Here is a 17,489-nt window from a genome sequence, read left to right on the forward strand (position 1 = left end):
TGGTCATTTCAATGAAAACCTTTACATCTTCAGCTCTGTTACCTCCACTTCCTTTTTTCCAGTGTCATTATCTCCAAACTAGACATCATAGCAGGCCTCACATAATTCACTGATCAAAAAGTCCACTGCCCTCTACACATCTTCATTACCCCCACAGGTATGTCATCTGGACCATCTTCCACTCTTCGTAGGTGCCCTCCCTTCATCCTCACTAATCATCTGCACTTTCTGATTCACTAGCCTCCTTCCATCTATCCTCTCTTTTCTTCATTCATGAGCTCCTTTAAAGTACTACTTCCACTGCATTCACTTGTTAGTACATTATATATGAGCACCAATCCTAGGCTGCTTTTAATTACATTAAAAGCAGCCTACTTTGACAATAACTGAAACATACAGCAGTTTAACAGCTTTAAAAACAGTCCAATGGCAAAGCCACTGTAGATGTAGGGCAAAACTATCACATGTGGCTCTAGAATCACAGGTTTGAGACCCCTGATGCAGCCCCTCAGGTTATCCTCTGTCTAAAAGAAAGTTTTAGCTCTTCTCTTTTCAAGGTCACCCTGCCTCGGGTTCCGTATTAAAGCATAATATTGAGCTCCATCACAGCTTAAGCTATGCCGCAACAGTCGAGAGCATCGGAAACAGAAGCACAAGGTGTACGGATGTGTTTTTGTTTTTCAAAACACAACTTTACTCAGTGACTTTCATACAGCTGCTTTTATTTTTTATTTTTTTAAATAGGATTTTCACTGCTGAGGGAAGTTAAAACTCAAAAAAGGCAGACTTCTCTCAGCATCATACACATACTGGCAGTTAAGGTGAAAAATAAAAACTAGAAGTTCAAGATACATCACATATGATTAAAAAATAAAATAAGACATTAACAAGTCAAGCTCTATATTCTGGCATTCATCCATCAGAAAACTAGAAAATGATACCTTACACAGGGATGTAAAATAACACTGGAGCCCTTTAGGCATTCGCTCTTCTGACATTCTTTGTTGTTACTGTGTTTTGATTCGCTGAGCACCAATAAATCAAATTAAAAACTGAGTCTCTAAAGCTTGATGCTACTTTGATCCCTGGGTATTGCTCTCACAGTCTCCCAGTTCCACCATGATTTGTCGCTGAAACCTTTTTTTTTTTTTTTTTTTAAGAAGCAGATGAAGTTGAGAGACTCTGATCTTTCTTTGAACTTTGGACCATAAATGTGCCTCAAGGGGGATTTTAAGGTAGTGTTTGCTCTGTCTTCTATAAAGCATTGTACAGTCACATTATTTACATATTCAGTATATTACAGCGCCCTCTTTTCCTTTCTCAGTAGCTTGTGTGGTGTGATCAATGCAGTGCTCTCTCTCCCTTGTGGAGAAGGCCCCTTCCTGTCTCCCTGTGCTTCTGTGTCTAATCTACTGTCCTCGGGTTGGTATATGGCAGGCTTTAACTGTGACTGGGTGATTTTTGGGAAAAGAAGGGGCCTTTTTGTGATGAACACGAGTGCAAGTCTGTTCTTTAAAAGAGAAAATCCTCAGGGGCACACACTGCAAAGCGTCGGTTAGTTTGCTGGGTTGCAGTGCTGCACCTTTGGGAACTGATTCACCTGTTTAGAGGGAAGCTGTCGACAAGTGTGGGTTGGTTTGTTCTTTTGTAGGCACACGGTTGATTTTCGAAGTTGCAGGCAGATATGGAGTGCTCCTCCAATCGAGAGCGGGGGGGGGGGGGGGAATTCAAGAAGCCAGTCCATTTATACCTGCAACGATGTGCAATATTTTCTACAGAACGCAAAGTTCATATCGCCTCGCTGCGGCAAGGGGGGGGGGGGTTTAAGGGCAAATGGGATTTATTCACTGAAGATCTAAGCACCTGTTCACACATTTTCTCTGAGTGAAGTAGCTGAGTAGGACTGTCTTCTGGTCCCTGTGTTTTTAATTCTTACATTTTCATTTAATTGGAGATTCTACATTAGCACTCGATTAATTCAAGCTTTGTGAACGTGGACCTTAAGTGAGCTGGATGTAAGCAACACGAGCACAGACTAGTCGTTGCTTACAAACCTCCAGTTAGATCTGCGTTTATGCACAGGATACCAGGCGTAGAAGGCTGACCCCGGACCAAACCCGTAGCATTGATTTTGGATTAGACCCTGCATGTTCTTGTGAGCTTACGAGGCTTTAAAACACAGCCAGTTTTCAGGCAATGCTGTGCAGCTATTATTCCCTTTGTACAGGGGGTGTTACTCACTGGCAGAAGAACTAACTTGCTGGGTCATAACACTGAGACTGCTGTGAAAATCCCTGCCACTGCTTCTAGGCAGCAGTGTCATCACAGGATAAGGCCGGGGAGGGAGAGGATGGAGGGGAAGGGGTGATCTTGGGCTCAAGCCACACTGTGACATATTCCAATTAAAAACATTTTCCCATCACCCCCTTGTCTCAATGAACTGCTTATGGATTGGTTTTGGCAGATTCAAGCGCCGTTCACTGGTGGGAGTCCAGCAGGGGGCAGGAGTGCGAGCGGATGTCGTTATGTTTGTGGATGGCCCGGTCCAGGTCCAGAGGCTGCCCGTTAACACTGACCTCCATACAGCCGCTGTAGGGTGTCGACACCAGCGTGGACACCAGAGGAACATCTGAGGGTGGAAATCACAAGAAGTGTCCAAATAACATTCACTTTGTTCAACGTGTCAGTGAAAACATTCATCCATCTGTTGTCATGTGGGGCGTTTTGTGTGTTTTTTTGTTGTTGTTTTTTTAATTATTGCATTACAAAAAATCTTATGTTGTTCTTTCAGCTTTGAGAACTTTGCAAGATTCTAGCTGCCGGGGATGTTTTCCAGTCTGAACCCAGCAGTCATGCAGACAATAACAGAAGCTGATACTCTTCAATAGAGGTAGGAAGTACTTTAAAAACTTTATGGAAAACTTTTCTGTTCTGTGTAAGTGTGTATGTGCTCACCAGGGAGGCCTCCTATGAAGGTAGTAGACTGTGGCAGGAGGCCGGTGGGAACTTCAGCATCTTCACTTCGTCCAGAATGGCCGTCGACCAGCAGAAGGGTCTGGTTACCAGAGACTGTCACCTGGATTTCATGACTCATACCATCACAGAAGGGTGCAGGAGAGCTGGCAATGACGACATTACCTACAGACACCAGAACAAACTAAAGACACACAGGAAGTCAGTTTGCATATCAAATATACAGAAAGTGGTTTTGAACAAGTGCACAGTGCGAGATGTATTTACTCACATCTCGCCACTCATCGGTTACAGGGTTATAATCAGCCAGAGCAATGGAGAGAGGCACTCTGTCCTGGTGAACCAGTGCAAAAAGCACCCCGATAGCAGTGGTTGGATTCAGGGTCAAGCGGACGCTCAGGTTCTGTGATTCTGAAGAGGAGGGCAGGGGGATGAAGATGACCACATGTGCTTACAATGAATACAAAGAGTTGTTCAAGCTATGAACACAAACACGCATGTACCATAGGTGATGTTGAAGAGAGCAAAGCCTGTGCCGGGGTAATATGCCCCTGGATCCTCACTGCTGAAACACTGCATGTTATCATTAGACCTGATGGTTTCTTGTATGGAGGTGTCTTCACCCGTTAGCCAGCGCCACTCCTTCATACAACCGTCAAGACGAGGGTTCACCTGAGGAACGAATGAAGTCACAACAGTTAGGAAATGTGTGAAAGTCTCTTTGTGGTGTATACATTAAAAAAAACAAAACACACACCTTATTGACCAGGCTGTCCTCTTTGAAAGGCACTCCCCCCACAGTGAGGTTGAGCTCATGCATCCCCTTTTTCAGTGTGAACAGGTCCCCGTTTACCGCAATCTTCATCACTGCTTCCCTGTCAATCTTAATCACTAGGCTCCGCCCCTGCTCCTCCACCGAGATCTGGTTAAAACCGGACATTTAACAAGCTTTTAATAAGCTAATGAAGACAGTGTATACAGCGTAGTATTATTTGTTTTGATCCTCAGCAGAAGAGTCAGACCTTCCTCCACTGGCCATCGCTGACAATAGGTCCGCTGCTGGTGACCCTGCTGACGCCGCCATATTTCAGCTGCAGCTCCAGCTTCCCCTGGTTCATCGCCAGCACGATCCAGGAGCTGTTTAGGTGACCTCCAGCAAAGAAGATCACTCCCTCGTGATCGTAGGTGCGGAAGTCAAACTCTGCTGAAAAGCTGAAAAGAGAATTAGGAAACAGCAATGAAGATGGTCTTTGTCCAAAGGTAACTAAGACGAAAATGCCTCCAAGACAAGACAGCTGTTGCTGATGAACACGTTGAAAAATCCAACAGAAATTTCTCACCCTGTGTGAACCCTGCGGCGAAAACGCAGCCGCACCACTGGAACACCGCTGAACATGCGTCCCAGGTAAAGAGAGCGGGGGTTCCTCTTCAGGGCCGGTGTTGTGCAGGGAGTTATAGGCTGGAGGAGAGAACAAACACACAACCAGCGTGGAGATAAAGTCATGAGAATCATGCACACATACAAGATGGCACTTGAAATTGTACTTTTTAACCCATGATGGGATGGTAGAGGCAAGAAAAATAGCACGTGGTCCAACAGACATAGCTTTTAATCATCATTTAACAACAGCGGCAACTGGTTTTTGTATTTCACCTTACAGCTCCGAAGGTCCTGCGCCAGCTTCATACCCTGGCGTCCGTCGCAGAAGCAGTGGAAACTCCCCTGAGTGTTCAAACACTCCTCTTCACAGACACCCGTCTCACACTCATCCACATCTGACAAGCGACACAAGGTTGGAGAAATTAAAGGGCGTGAGAGCTCAGAGTGACGACTGGGACATGAGAGAATTACAGAGAAGAAGAGAGTTCATAAAATTATGAAAGTCACATCAACAGAGGGATTAGTCAAAACATGACCCCCAAGGATCAACAAAACATCAGATCCAGGAATGCGGGGGGGGGGGGGGGGGGGGGGGGGGGGGAACATATCAGGGAATGCAAACAACACTTGAGTTAAGTGGCCTTTGACGCTGACTGGATGGTATCGCCACACTTCATATATAACCTTACATGGCCATGAGCAGGCTATGATAAGCAGTAATTCTCTAAGGAGGGACAATGAGGTTATGAAAAGTCTGGTTTCCAGTAGAGATTGGAACTTGGGCAGATGAGTAATTCAAAGCTTTGGTTTAAATCCGCAGATTCTTTTCCATGTTGATTCAACACATATGATTTGGTGGCTAAGTTATCACACATATTGTGGAATAAAAAATTGGAAGATCAGATTTGTGTGCGTGTATCTTGAGCTCGAGTCCAATAACTGAGCTCCAAGGTAACTAGTAGGATTTTGTGTGATAGCTGTCATGTATAAATCCTGAAATACAGGATTGCTGCGGTTTCGCTCTACCATATTTTCTTTAGAGTGATTACCATTAATTACCAAGGAAAGGTGCATTAATGGCTCAGGCTGTATGTTTACTCCCTGAGTTATCTTTTTCTAAACGCAGACTTGCTCACAGTGACCTGTTACCTACTTATATACAATTTCTCCTTTGCATTCCCTTCTTGACCCTGCTACGCAGCTGCACCGAGCCCCACTGAGGGTAAAGCTTTTCCTCAGTCAGTTCTGATTAAACCAAGTGGATTTATGTGTAGTTAAACACACTTACCGACGCAGCTTTTGGTTTCATTGTCGTAAACATAGCCGATGTCACACAAGCAGTCGTAGCCACCCTCCTTATTCTCACATCGTGCCGTTCCACACACACCCGCGATCTTGCACTCGTCCAGATCTGAAAGACACCAAAATGTCCTCAGCTTTGAGACTCCAAAAGTCACGTGTAAGGGCTCAGGAACATTTCAAAAGGAAAAGACATCGGACAATCCAGTGGGAGTAATTTGAAGAATGGAAACTTAACCTGGTTCTGATGTGCTTTGTACCATTTAATCCTCCAAAAAAACATAATTAAATATATGGATGTATTGTTTGCATATTTAATACACAGTATCTGTATGTTCCAGCACTGCAGTTACACTGAAATAAATATTTACAGAAGGAACCTTTCAGGATGTTAAATCACACAACAGTTTGAGGCCTTTCTCAGACTTCTCTTTTCTGGGGGGAAAGCTAAAACTATAAATAAAACTGTGTGAGTTCACACAGGGGTCCACATTAGGAAAACATGAGCTTGTAATGTTTTATTTTCTGCCTCGTTTGTTCACTAATCGAAGCCATGTGTTCTTTTATGGACTCACAGTGATGGTTATGACACAAGACAGAATAACACTGCTGCTGGACTGTTTCAGGGACTTGAACTTCAGAATAATTACAAATTTAACTTTAGTTTTATTTTTTTGTCAGGGATTATACACAAAAACACTGATTTCAAAAAGAAAAGAAGCCCTGAACTAGATTTAGCTACTGGCTAGTTTTCATCTGCAGTCCGTGGGTATGGAGGCTAAGCTGCAACTTCTGAGGCCAGAAACTGCACTTTTTTTCAGTGACCACTCAGTTCCCACAGAGCATCGTGTCAAAATGCTTTCAGCCACTAAATTCCATATAAGTGGGGAGAGTTTTTTTTTTTTTTTTGTTAATAACTCGTCCATCTGAACACTGGAGTTTGGGGCATGGCAGCTTTGATTGACAGGTATGTGTTTCTGGAGCATTTTAATGGATTATCTGACAAACACAGTACTATCATCTTATTGCTCTAGTATTTAACAATAATTAGCATTGTGTGTGTCTATGCATTGTCCCTGTGTAGTTTATGGATGCAACATGCAACTATACAAATTATCAGTTTATTTACAAAAGTACTTTTTAAAAACACAAGTGTTGTACAAAGCACCAAAACACCACACAACAAATCAGCAACAACAACAGTAACAAATAGAAGGTTAGAACACACCGCTCACATTCTGAATTAAAAGCCAAAGAATAACATTTTAATATATGTTTTAAATGGAGTTAAGAGCTGAGATATGTCTGGTGATGCCAATCCATTAAAGGTTCTAAAAAAATAAAATAAAATCTTAAAATGAACAAACAGGGAGCCAGTGAAGGAAGGCCAGGACGGGGGAGATGTGCTCCAGTTTAAAGACGAGCTGAAGCATTTTGGACTAACTGTAGGCAAGTAAGGGAAGCTTTGCTAAGACCAATATAGTGTGCATTACAGTAGTCCAGATTTGTTGTGATAAAATAAGACATCCAAAAATTGGGGGGGGGGGGGGGGGAATGGATTTGAATCTGGACAAAAGTCTGAAATGAAAAACTGAAAAAATGATAAAAACTAGCTTTAATAATGGAATTTATATGCTTATCTAGTATAAAATCACAGTCCAGTCTGACATCAAGGTTAGTCACTTGGTCCCAGATCCAAGAGAGGAGTAGTACACACACCACCGGGTCTGAACACAATGATCTGAGTTTCTTGTGATCTGATATCTTTCAGACACTTCTGTAGTGGTTTAGGGGTTGAATTGACATTTCTTTTTATAGGCATGTAGATTTAGGTGTTGTCTGCATGGGAAAGATATGCATGCATGTCCATGTTTTTTAAAAATCAGGCCCAGGGGAAGAAGTTAAAGAAAAGAAAGGCCTGGACTGAGAATCGATCCTTGTGGGACACCAGACCTATTAACTTCTGGTTTTAAAAAACTAATGTGGAGGCTGCCAAATTGTTAACACTGAGGCTCAAAATGAGTCCAGAGACCAATGGATGACGTCATCGTGGGTACGTCCATCTACAGTCTATGAGACTGATATTATATTAAATACAAAATATAAATACATGTCCAAAGCAGAAGTAGATAAAAATACAACATAATCAATTATACAAGACTAAAAAGAATTTACATTTTCAGAGTGGGAAGTGGATTCAGAATTGGTAAATGCCGATGATGTGTTTATTTGCAGCAGTGCTGACTTGATTACAGCTATAAGACGTGCATCTGTGGTCTGCGGCTTACCATTACACAGCTGACGTCCTGACAGTGTGTAGCCTTGGCGACAGGAGCAGTGGTAACTGCCCACAGTATTGTTGCACTCGTGGTCACATCCTCCATTTCTCCTGCTGCACTCATCGACATCTGCAAGCAGGAGAGAGGTGAGAAATGCAGGTTGCTTTCAGCTGGATGCAGTTTAGTGACTGTGAATTTCTTGTTTGTTGTGCATTCCAAATAAGGGACACAGTATGTAACTGTGGCTGAGTGTTTAGGAGGACTGTGGTTGTCAAGTGGAAAAGGCTCAGACCGACTCAAACTGAATCTGTTTTGGTTTCCTCTCGCAGTAAGGTGGTAGGATGAGTCACAGTGGAAATGTGTGGAATGATTGCTGCGCCATAAATCAGAGAAACGTGTTCCCCTCTCCCTCACAGTAAGAGTTTAGAACTTATGTGGATTTAACTTCTAACAAGCATGCAAACCTCAGTTTGGAGTCTGGAATAGCACTTCCCATACATGCACTTCATAATGATCTTACACACCATTCACACATCATTAATAACTGCAGCAGGAGCTGGATATTAGACAGCATGCCATCAATAACAGCTTTTCAAGGTCAAATTAATTCCAGCATTGTTGAGAGACAAAATGGTATTAGTTTACACATGAGAAAAGCAGGATGTTTCTATCAGTGGACAGGACAGGGGTTCACTGTCAGAGCCAAGGTCACAGTAATGACATTTGCACTGATGTACCAGGATGACAGAGCAAAAATTCAATCTCTGCTGAGCTCCAGGACACAGCTTTCCATAATGATGACAGTACCTTTCTCACATGTGGCTCCCGTCCAGCCCGTAAAACAATGACAGAGGAAGTCGCCCTTTTTGTCCTCGCAGCGGACGGTACCGCTGGGATTGCAGGGATTGGGAGAACACTGATTGGGAATATCTTAAAGTGTGCGAAAACAGAGACAGAGAAAAAGACATGTTATTACTGCTTTAAGCATCAAGTCTGTACAAAGGTTGCTTATAGTCAGTGTAACTGTATACCATAACAGACAGAGGACACTCCTGATATGCAGAATCTCTCTTAGGTTCTGCACATTGGGAGATCTGTATAAATAGCCTAACTTGGGACAGGCTCTCTTTCCGGACATGCCCTAATTCCCACCACCTGTCCTCTACTTCTCAAGAAACAATACTGAATTGATATTTAGCTTTATTTTTAATTCTTGTTTTTGCTGCTTTTCTATTCAATATTTACACTTAATTCACCCCCTCTTTTTTTCCCCCACTGCACGCTTGTGTAATAGTGCTCAGTTTTCTCTCCAAATCTGTTTCCTTCCCAGGCAGAGGAGGTGAGTACTCAACAAGTCTGGGCATGTTAGCTGGAGTTCAGAGAAAGTGAAAATGACAAAGACTGGAGGGAGGGAGGGGAGGGGAGGGAAGAGAGAGAGAGAGAGAGAGGGGATTTGTGTTTTTGCATATAAAACCCAAAGCCACAACTTCTTTTTTGTAACATTGCATGACAGCTAGAGATGGACCGATCCGATATTACGTATCGGTCCGATACTGACGTAAATTACTGGATCGGATATCGGAGAGAAATAAAAAATGTAATCCGATCCATTAAATATCAAAAAAGCACCTCACAAAACTTGCAACATGGCGTAACTCGGCTCATAACCGTAGCACGTCAGAGCAGTGTGCATCACGTGATAGAGCGGCTGTGTGTATTTGTAGCCTCGCTACCAATCTGGCATTTCATCTCCGAGGAAGTTATCCCAGAGAGAAGTAAAGCAAATGTGTAAGTTCATCTCTGAATGTTTGTAAAGCATTCCCGAGTTAAGCTTAACAACCGATATATGGAGCGACTTCTTCTTCTCTCTCCCTCCCTCCCTCCCTCTCCTGCTGCTACTTCAATCGTGAAACTGATCAACGATCAGCTGATCGGCTTCTCTGTCACGAGTCCGTCTCTCTTGTTTGTTTTTGGCCCACTTTGCACCAGAAAGAGGAAACCAGCGGCTGAACAACAACAGCACGTTTAAGCTTGATAAGCTGTTGTTAGAATTTATTTAATATTACTTTCTACACCAGGATCCTTTTCTACGCAGCTGACGGCTGGTAACTGTGCAGAGACAGATCTAGCAAAGTTTAGCCAGGGGGGCTGATAGGGCATTAACAGGAAAAAGGGGACACAAAGACATACTTTTCTTTCTTATTCTCATTTAAAATGTCTAGAAAAAAAAATTATCCGAATCTTACGCCCAAGTTTTAATCTGATGTAAAATGTATAGAAGTCCATTACTGTATATAGTAACTATTAAGTCTAATATACCCTAGTAAGCTATAGTACTTTTTCCTTTGGGAAGGTACAATCTGTGCAGTCTGCAATTCTGTTGAAGAAAGATGTTGAATCTATTTAATTATTCTTGAAAAATAATTTATTTCTGGGCATTTTTTTTTCACACTGCATCAAATTAAAGTTGATTACTTCAATTAAGCATCATGAGGTGGAGGGTGGTTCCTTATTTTTTTTTTATTTTTTTGCTGGGAGTTTTAGAACCCTATTAGTTAGGTTGCTTACTCTTTAAAATACCAGAATAGGGAGGATGGAGTAGGTTTAAGTTTATTAGATTGATCAGTATTGCTGAACTATGAACTATTTTGGGTGCAGTGTATTTTTTGCATACAGGTATAACAGAATAGCTTTAGTGTTTGTTTGTTTTTTAACTTGAGTATGAAGTTATGCAAAAAGCAGCAAGATATTAAAAGAACAGTTTTATTGATTAAAAAACACACTATATCGGATTCATATTGGTATCGGCCGATATCCAAATTTATGATATCGGTATCGGTCATAAAAAAGTGGTATCGTGCCATCTCTAATGACAGCTGCTCAAAACTACACACTAACGGCTTGTGGTACTTTGCATCTGTGAACCTTTATTTTGTTTATACAATCTCTATTGACAGCTTCACATATGACAGTTGGGATGCTGTGAAAGTGTCAACAGAAACATAATACAAAACCAAATCTTTTCAGGAATGCCAGGTTGTCACTCCTAAACAAAAACAAGACTACGTGAAGCATGGGGTCCGTTTGCTGCAATGGGCAAGACCTTATGAAAAAAAATCTAAATAGAAACAATCATTTTGTGAGCTGAATTTAGACTTTAAAAACATTAAAGCACTGCATGATGCCGGCAATGAGGAAAAGCTCAGCAATTCATCAATGCAGAGTAAGACAAAAAACAAATGTTAAGAGACAGCACTAAAAACATTTAAACAGCACTTTTAAGTTATTATTATTAGGACCGTTTTATTATCTTAAGTTTGAATTAAGTTAATAATGCCTAAGGTTGGATGCTATAGTTGGGTATATTTGCCTTAACAGACTTAATCTTCTCAACTACCAGCTATTGGTGTAATGTAACTTTGTGCATTTATTAAAAGCCTCTGTATTTAAACTGAGCGTTATGTGCACAAATACTTAGCTGATGTCAGTGCTTTACAGATGATGATCCCTCAGTTACAAATAACATAGCAGGAATGTTTTACTAAAATACATTTTATCAGTTATTTCTTTTTTCTTCTTCTTTTTTTTTACATTGAAGTAATATTCCTTCATCAAAACTGAAAATATTTGCATATCAGCATCAGTGCATGCAATTGTACTCTCTGACAAAGGAGGGCAGATATTAAAAAAAGAATCCCCCCACTGGTTAGTGATGCTTTGTAGACCATTAAACAAGAAGTGTAACTGCAGGAGCCAAGCTTGTTTCCGCTGCTTCAAAATTTAATGGTCCTCCAACACAGACTCGCAATTTAGTTCCATTTGTTAAAACACACACTGTGGAATCACAGCCTACAAAGCTTCCAAAGAAGTAACAATGTGCCATACTGTGGATGTCAAAGAACAGTAACACGTGTCTTTCAGTGATCTATTTTTCTCCGTTTTTGTAAAGTACCATTCACAGAAAACTGCAGACTAAGGAAACAGAAGCAGGGAGCAGTGGGAGAATTAACTCAGTACATTTTTCCATAATACATTGTGCATGTCGGAAATATTCCATAAATAAATAGGTGGAAAGCCAGAATCTGCTTTGAGACCATCAGTGGTGACAGGCAACTGATGGGCGAGATAGAAAAATGGTGGAAAGGAGATGGTGCTGACAACTGGTGGAAAAAAAAGTACTGCCGTATCTTTAAATGTCACAATGCTGCAGCTGAGTCATGGAAACGCCTCCCCCGCAAGACAATCAACAGCCAATAGCAGTAAAGCCGGTCTCCTGTATCCTGATGCAGCAGAAATCCTTAGCCATCCTCTCGTCAGACCATCGTCTCTACGTCATTCCCCAGCCGAGCCCACACACGAAGAGGCTGGCGCAGTCGCTCAGGAAGTGAGTGCGCGAATATGTGACGACTAAAGGGGTGTGTCACTCATTCAGCAACGTGTAGCGTCACTGTAGCAAAGTGCTGCAATGTTACTCATAGACACTCACGCACACACAGTTCACTTTAAAAGGAGCTAGGTGTGCCACGCTGAGAAAATGGACCTGGAGGTGGCAAAGAGATTCAGCACATCTCTGCTTCCGATTGCTTCTGTACTTGCAGAGAGCACACACTGGAGTGTGATGCAGAGCAGTGATACTGCAGTGCAGCACAACTCTGCAACATAACTAGCTCCCTGTCTCTTCATGTAGCAACTTTCTCAGTGAAATAAAAACTGAGAATAAATGAGAGAGCAGGATGTAGACATGCATTAATCTAACCTATTCACAGACTAACAATAAAGCTAAAAGGCAGACAGGAGGAGGTAAAAAAAAAAAAAAAAAAAAACTTACTGTGGACACATGTGACCAGATCCTGTTTTTTCTTTTCAGAATCTCCAAACGTGTCCAGGCAGGCTAGACAGAGACAAAAATGGAATTCAGTTGAAGGGATGACAAACGTATAATCAGCCAAGAGAGAGATTAATGGTTTTAGGTAGAATGATAACTTACCTAAATACTTGGGATAAAAGTAGTTCTGCATCAGAGAAAAACAAAACACAGAGGGTAAAGTTATGTCTTTGCAAACAAAATCTAAACAAGGCAATACAGTCTCAATGAACTCTTAAAATTAGTAACAGGTTTCTGCTTATATTTGACTTAATTGTGCATTTGTTTTGGGGGGGGGGGGTTTATAGCTCACTTCTGCAGGAAAAACAGTTCATAAACAATCATGAAATGTGGCAGTGCGATGCAGAGATTAGGCTATGATTACTCTGTAATCTGCTCTAACAGGGTACAGCTCTATGACAGGAGCTTCTTCAGCATTCTCTGCATTCCTGGTAGTAGTACCATCCCTCCTGCTTTCTGGCTGCAGCACTTCTCCACATATAGGCCAAAATCTGAGACTCTGGAGGCACAGAGTCACACTCATGCTGCAGTAGATGCCAGATGCAGCAGGCTTGCGTGAGACCGGTGTCTTATTAAGTGAAACTAATCAGGCAAAATTCTGTGTGGGGTAAAGTCTCATTATACACTGACCTAAAACATAAGCTGACCTTCAAAGGTTAACCAAAACGACTAAATTTAAACCTCACACTGAGCAAGTTAGTTTTGACACCTTCTTGTCATTTGTATGTCCCGTATGTCATCAAATAAATGAGAGACCAGAAACTTGGTATGACTGTCCATTGCCAAGGATGATCATAAGCACTGGGAACACCCCCAGCCTCTCTCTCTTTCCCTCTCTGCAGAGCTACAAAGCTGCAGCAGAATAAAATGCAGAGTCAGAGACGGGCCCTTTCAGGATGAATAATGCAGATACGAGTGAGACTGCAGCTTTGTGTCACGACAAGGTTCAAAACTTACAGGAGTAATTTGGTGTTCTGCCGGTAGCATGCGTGGATCTGACTCAGACATCACCTGACTTCACCCTTTTTACCAGAATCCACCTCAGCTTCAGTTTAATCCTCCCTCTCTCAGCGCCAGACTAATCTTACAAGTAATCTTAAGTCATCGATTGCCTCATTCGCTCCCTCTCTACTACAATTCACAATATCCAATCTTAAGGAGTGAATGTGACATTTAAAGGGCAGGACATCACCAACACAAGTCCACCACTTAAAACCGTTGAATATGAATGTCAGATGTAGAAATTAAGAGAAATTACAGAGTTCACAATCAAAAGCATCCAGCCACGTTAGGGTAGACTTGTTGCAGAAGATTCTGGGCATGCATCTGCACTATTATTTGCTGTAACACATATCATCTTCCTGAGGAAGCCCAAGAAGCCCAAGTTCTGTGTGTTTTTCTAAACACTTTGGATTATTTATAGCCTGTTTGCACATACAGCACACTGTAGTACATATAAAATAGGCTTATGAATTCACATGGATGGAAAGGCTGACGTGTACACTCATGAATGCAGAATGGAAACTAATCTCCAGTACAGGTTTCTGGGCATGGCCCGTGTGATGGATTTTGTACGATGTTAAATGTCAAGTAGGAAACGTGTCTTCAGATTAGCAGGGCAACGTACACAGTAATGTTGAATGAAATGCATGAGCAAAAGTGTGCATGTGCAACATCAGAAGATGCAACATGATGAGAAAAAGAAACAGAAAGACATCCAGCTACATCCCATATTTGTTATCAACTTAAGGACACATGTCAATATGAAGAGGAGATTGGGTATATATATATTTAAAAAGGGAATTTCACAAATGACAGTAGAGTCATGCTGAATCAGTGTCTGTCACAGAAACGAAAGACGTGGAAAGCGGCCAAGTCCCAGACATGGGAATATTATGTGTCCTGACAGCTATCGGCATGCTGGACTTATTGAAGCATGAATACTAACAGCAAGCAGCCCAGACAATGAATCATTAGTGTGTGTGTGTAGTCATTATGAACATGATGTAAACACCCAGCCTCCCTGAAGTTACAGTACATAACACAACCTCAGCAGGTAATGGTGCTCTGATGGAGTTGGTGGTACTGCAGTACCTCCTCACAGGATGAGAAGGAAGCCCGCCTTTGCTCGCATGCAGCCTTTGCTGAGCTGCAGCTGAGACTAACTTGTGAACATACCACTCACCGTCTCCGGGTCGTTTTCAAACACTTCTCTGGCCTCCTCCTTGCTGCACTTTTCCTCCACGCACTCCCTCTCCAAGTGTCCTTGCTTCGTCTCCTCGAAGACTTGATTCGCCCTCCTGTGTCTGCTCAGAAACTGGTTCGCCTCTTGAGGGGACAGTGAGACTAAAGAAAGAAGGGCAAAAGAAAGCAAAACGGGCAAAGTTTAGTCACCTTTAAAAAAAAAAAGAGCAAGTGAATGTCAAACAACTCTGCGGTTAAGCAATACACTGGCGCAGGAAAATAATGTGAGGGATGTTGCGAAATATCTAACGTTAACCGTCAGTACTGGCAATAACCGAGACGTGTATCATCACCAGCTGCAACTCAAATGTCAAAGAGGGTTTAGCGGGCTAGCTAGCCGCCTAGCATGTAACTGTTTACTTACTGCTGTCGGACCAGCGGACGAGCAGCAGGATTAGCAGCGCTGCCGACGGAAAGGACTTTGTCGGGGTCAGCCGCATTGTTTGACTGCTGTGTTTGCGCCAAGCTCGAGAAACTTTCTCCTGCCCCGTCCCACCCCCTCCTCAGCCTCTCTCGGTGTAAGCGCAGGCGTCGGTGCGAAACGCCGCAGGTATTCAGGTGACTAGCTCCGACCGTTGGCCGTTAACGTCTACGATAGGACACGAACGTCGCGCGCGCTTGTGTGTGTGTCTGTGTCCCCCTCCTCCTCCAGGACGCTCACTACTACTACACGGGAAACTGCACGACCGACCTCTTCTACCCCCCTCGCGTGCGGTTCAGCTGGTCCCCATCGCGGCGCGTGGGGACTTTTACTTAGCCGTTTGCGGACCGGACAGTCTGCGGAGGAACACTGCTCGTCTCTGCTTCAGGAGGAGGAGTAGCTCTCTGAGAAGTGCAGGCAGGAGTTTGAAGTGATGCAGACACCTCTTCATCCCTCCCTCCCTCCTCTGTGTGTGTTCGCGTGTGTGCATGTGCGCGCGCATCACACTGGGGGAAAAAAAAATCTGTTTAACTGGCACGCAATCCGTGATTTGGGTGTTGCACTTGTGGTTAGTAAGTAAATACTTGTATTAAAGTAAACAATACTCGAGTACTTTGCAATGCCTTCAAAAGTATTTTAAATGTTAGTCCAGGGGCATAACCAAAGGGGGGCATGAGGTGGCACAGACTACGCTAATTGTTATCCCCCCCCCCTCCCCTTTTGACTTTTTTTTCTTTTCAATTCAGTTTTATATCCAAAGTGAATTTTCTTATTTCAGCTTAATTATTATTGTTTGCAAATGTTTAGTTTTAGTTTATAGTTTTAGTTAGTTCTCCTGTTACTTTTAACAAATTAAAAAGTAAATCAGTGCCATTGTTACAATAAAAACATAGAACTTCTTGAAAGCAGTTTACTTAGTGTTTTAGACAACCAAAGTCTCAATAAACATTTTCCTCAGTGTCTTGTCAGGCAAGTTATAATAAAATTGAGAAAAAACAAATATTACCCTGGACACAGACTTTTTGATCTGCTGCCCTCTGGCAGACGGTACAGAAGCCTGCAGACCAGAACCACCCGACATAGGAACAGTTTCTTTCCCCTCGCCATCTCCCTTCTTAACAGTTGACCTGTCACACTGCTCCCACTGCCAGACTGCAACTGCACCTTATGTAAATTCTGTAGTATTCATTCCACCTCATTTCATTTCTGTATTTTATCTACAGCTTTGTGTATGTATGTGTATGTATGTGTAATGTGTGTATATAGATACGTGTGTGTGTGTGTGTGTGTGTGTGTGTGATTTACATTGCTGTGCTTGAGAGCCACCATCTACCAGAACCAAATTCCCTGTATGTGTCTGCACATATACTTGGCCAATAAACACGATTCTGATTAAAACAAATCATACTTCTTTTATATTTATATTTCAAGTCTAGTTTTCATTTTAATTTTAATTTCTTTCACATTTTAGTTTTTAGTTTAGTTTTAGTTAATGATAAAACTTTGAAGAGCTGTGAAAACGTATTTTCCCCTTCCTGATTTCTTTTTTCTTTCTTTTTTGCATATGTGTCATATTTGCCTGTTAAATCATCATGAATTAACAATGAATAACCACATTTTCTGAAAAGCTGAGTTCAGTTTCACTAGCCAAACCTATTTGCTTATTGAAAAAACTGAACTTTTTGGAACAAAATAAAGTCTTGAACAAGCAATCCATGCTGGAAACCCCTCCAGTGTGGCTGAATTAAAACAATTCAGCAAACAAGAGTGGGCCAAAATTTCTCCACAGCGATGTAAAATACTCATTGCCAGTTATCGCAAATGTTTGACTATGTCACAGTCACATGTCAGAAGCAGAAATGACGTCACTCCTAAGTTGAGCGTGCTCTATTACTAAAGTCAGAAAAGCAAGAAAAAAGAGGATTTGGTTTTCTTCTTAGCAAGGTAGACCTATTTGTGCATCGCAAGCAGTACACCACAATGCTTGGATTTGAAAACACAACTGCA

General features: G+C 42.1%; 1 protein-coding gene and 1 long non-coding RNA gene across 2 annotated transcripts; one reads left to right on the forward strand and one right to left on the reverse strand.

The window, feature by feature from the left end:
- Positions 1 to 705: 705 nt before the first annotated feature.
- gas6 (growth arrest-specific 6) lies at positions 706 to 15,940 on the reverse strand. The gene is made up of 15 exons (XM_085172234.1): positions 15,426 to 15,940; positions 15,003 to 15,163; positions 12,920 to 12,944; positions 12,761 to 12,823; positions 8,740 to 8,862; positions 7,942 to 8,061; positions 5,643 to 5,765; positions 4,628 to 4,749; positions 4,314 to 4,432; positions 3,996 to 4,185; positions 3,731 to 3,895; positions 3,477 to 3,645; positions 3,245 to 3,384; positions 2,956 to 3,157; positions 706 to 2,629 (listed from the first exon to the last, which is right to left on the reverse strand). The coding sequence occupies exons 1-15, from the start codon at positions 15,499 to 15,501 to the stop codon at positions 2,478 to 2,480; spliced, it is 1,950 nt and encodes a 649-aa protein (XP_085028360.1). The 5' UTR covers positions 15,502 to 15,940; the 3' UTR covers positions 706 to 2,477.
- On the forward strand, positions 9,345 to 13,224 carry LOC146525508 (uncharacterized). The gene is made up of 2 exons (XR_014876026.1): positions 9,345 to 9,757; positions 9,982 to 13,224. It is a non-coding gene; the product is annotated as an uncharacterized LOC146525508 (long non-coding RNA).
- Positions 15,941 to 17,489: the final 1,549 nt, after the last annotated feature.

This window comes from Neolamprologus multifasciatus, chromosome 1 (assembly GCF_963576455.1).
Source record: "Neolamprologus multifasciatus chromosome 1, fNeoMul1.2, whole genome shotgun sequence".
Lineage (NCBI taxonomy): Eukaryota > Metazoa > Chordata > Actinopteri > Cichliformes > Cichlidae > Neolamprologus > Neolamprologus multifasciatus.

Bases quoted from the DNA above. Each gene is read 5' to 3' on its own strand.
- gas6 (XM_085172234.1), bottom strand. From the start codon at position 15,501: ATGCGGCTGACCCCGACAAAGTCCTTTCCGTCGGCAGCGCTGCTAATC. The intron at 8,062-8,739 runs GTACTGTCATCA...TCCTGCTTGCAG, and splicing joins GGGAGCCACATGTGAGAAAG to ATGTCGATGAGTGCAGCAGG. The intron at 5,766-7,941 runs GTAAGCCGCAGA...GGTGTCTTTCAG, and splicing joins AGGACGTCAGCTGTGTAATG to ATCTGGACGAGTGCAAGATC.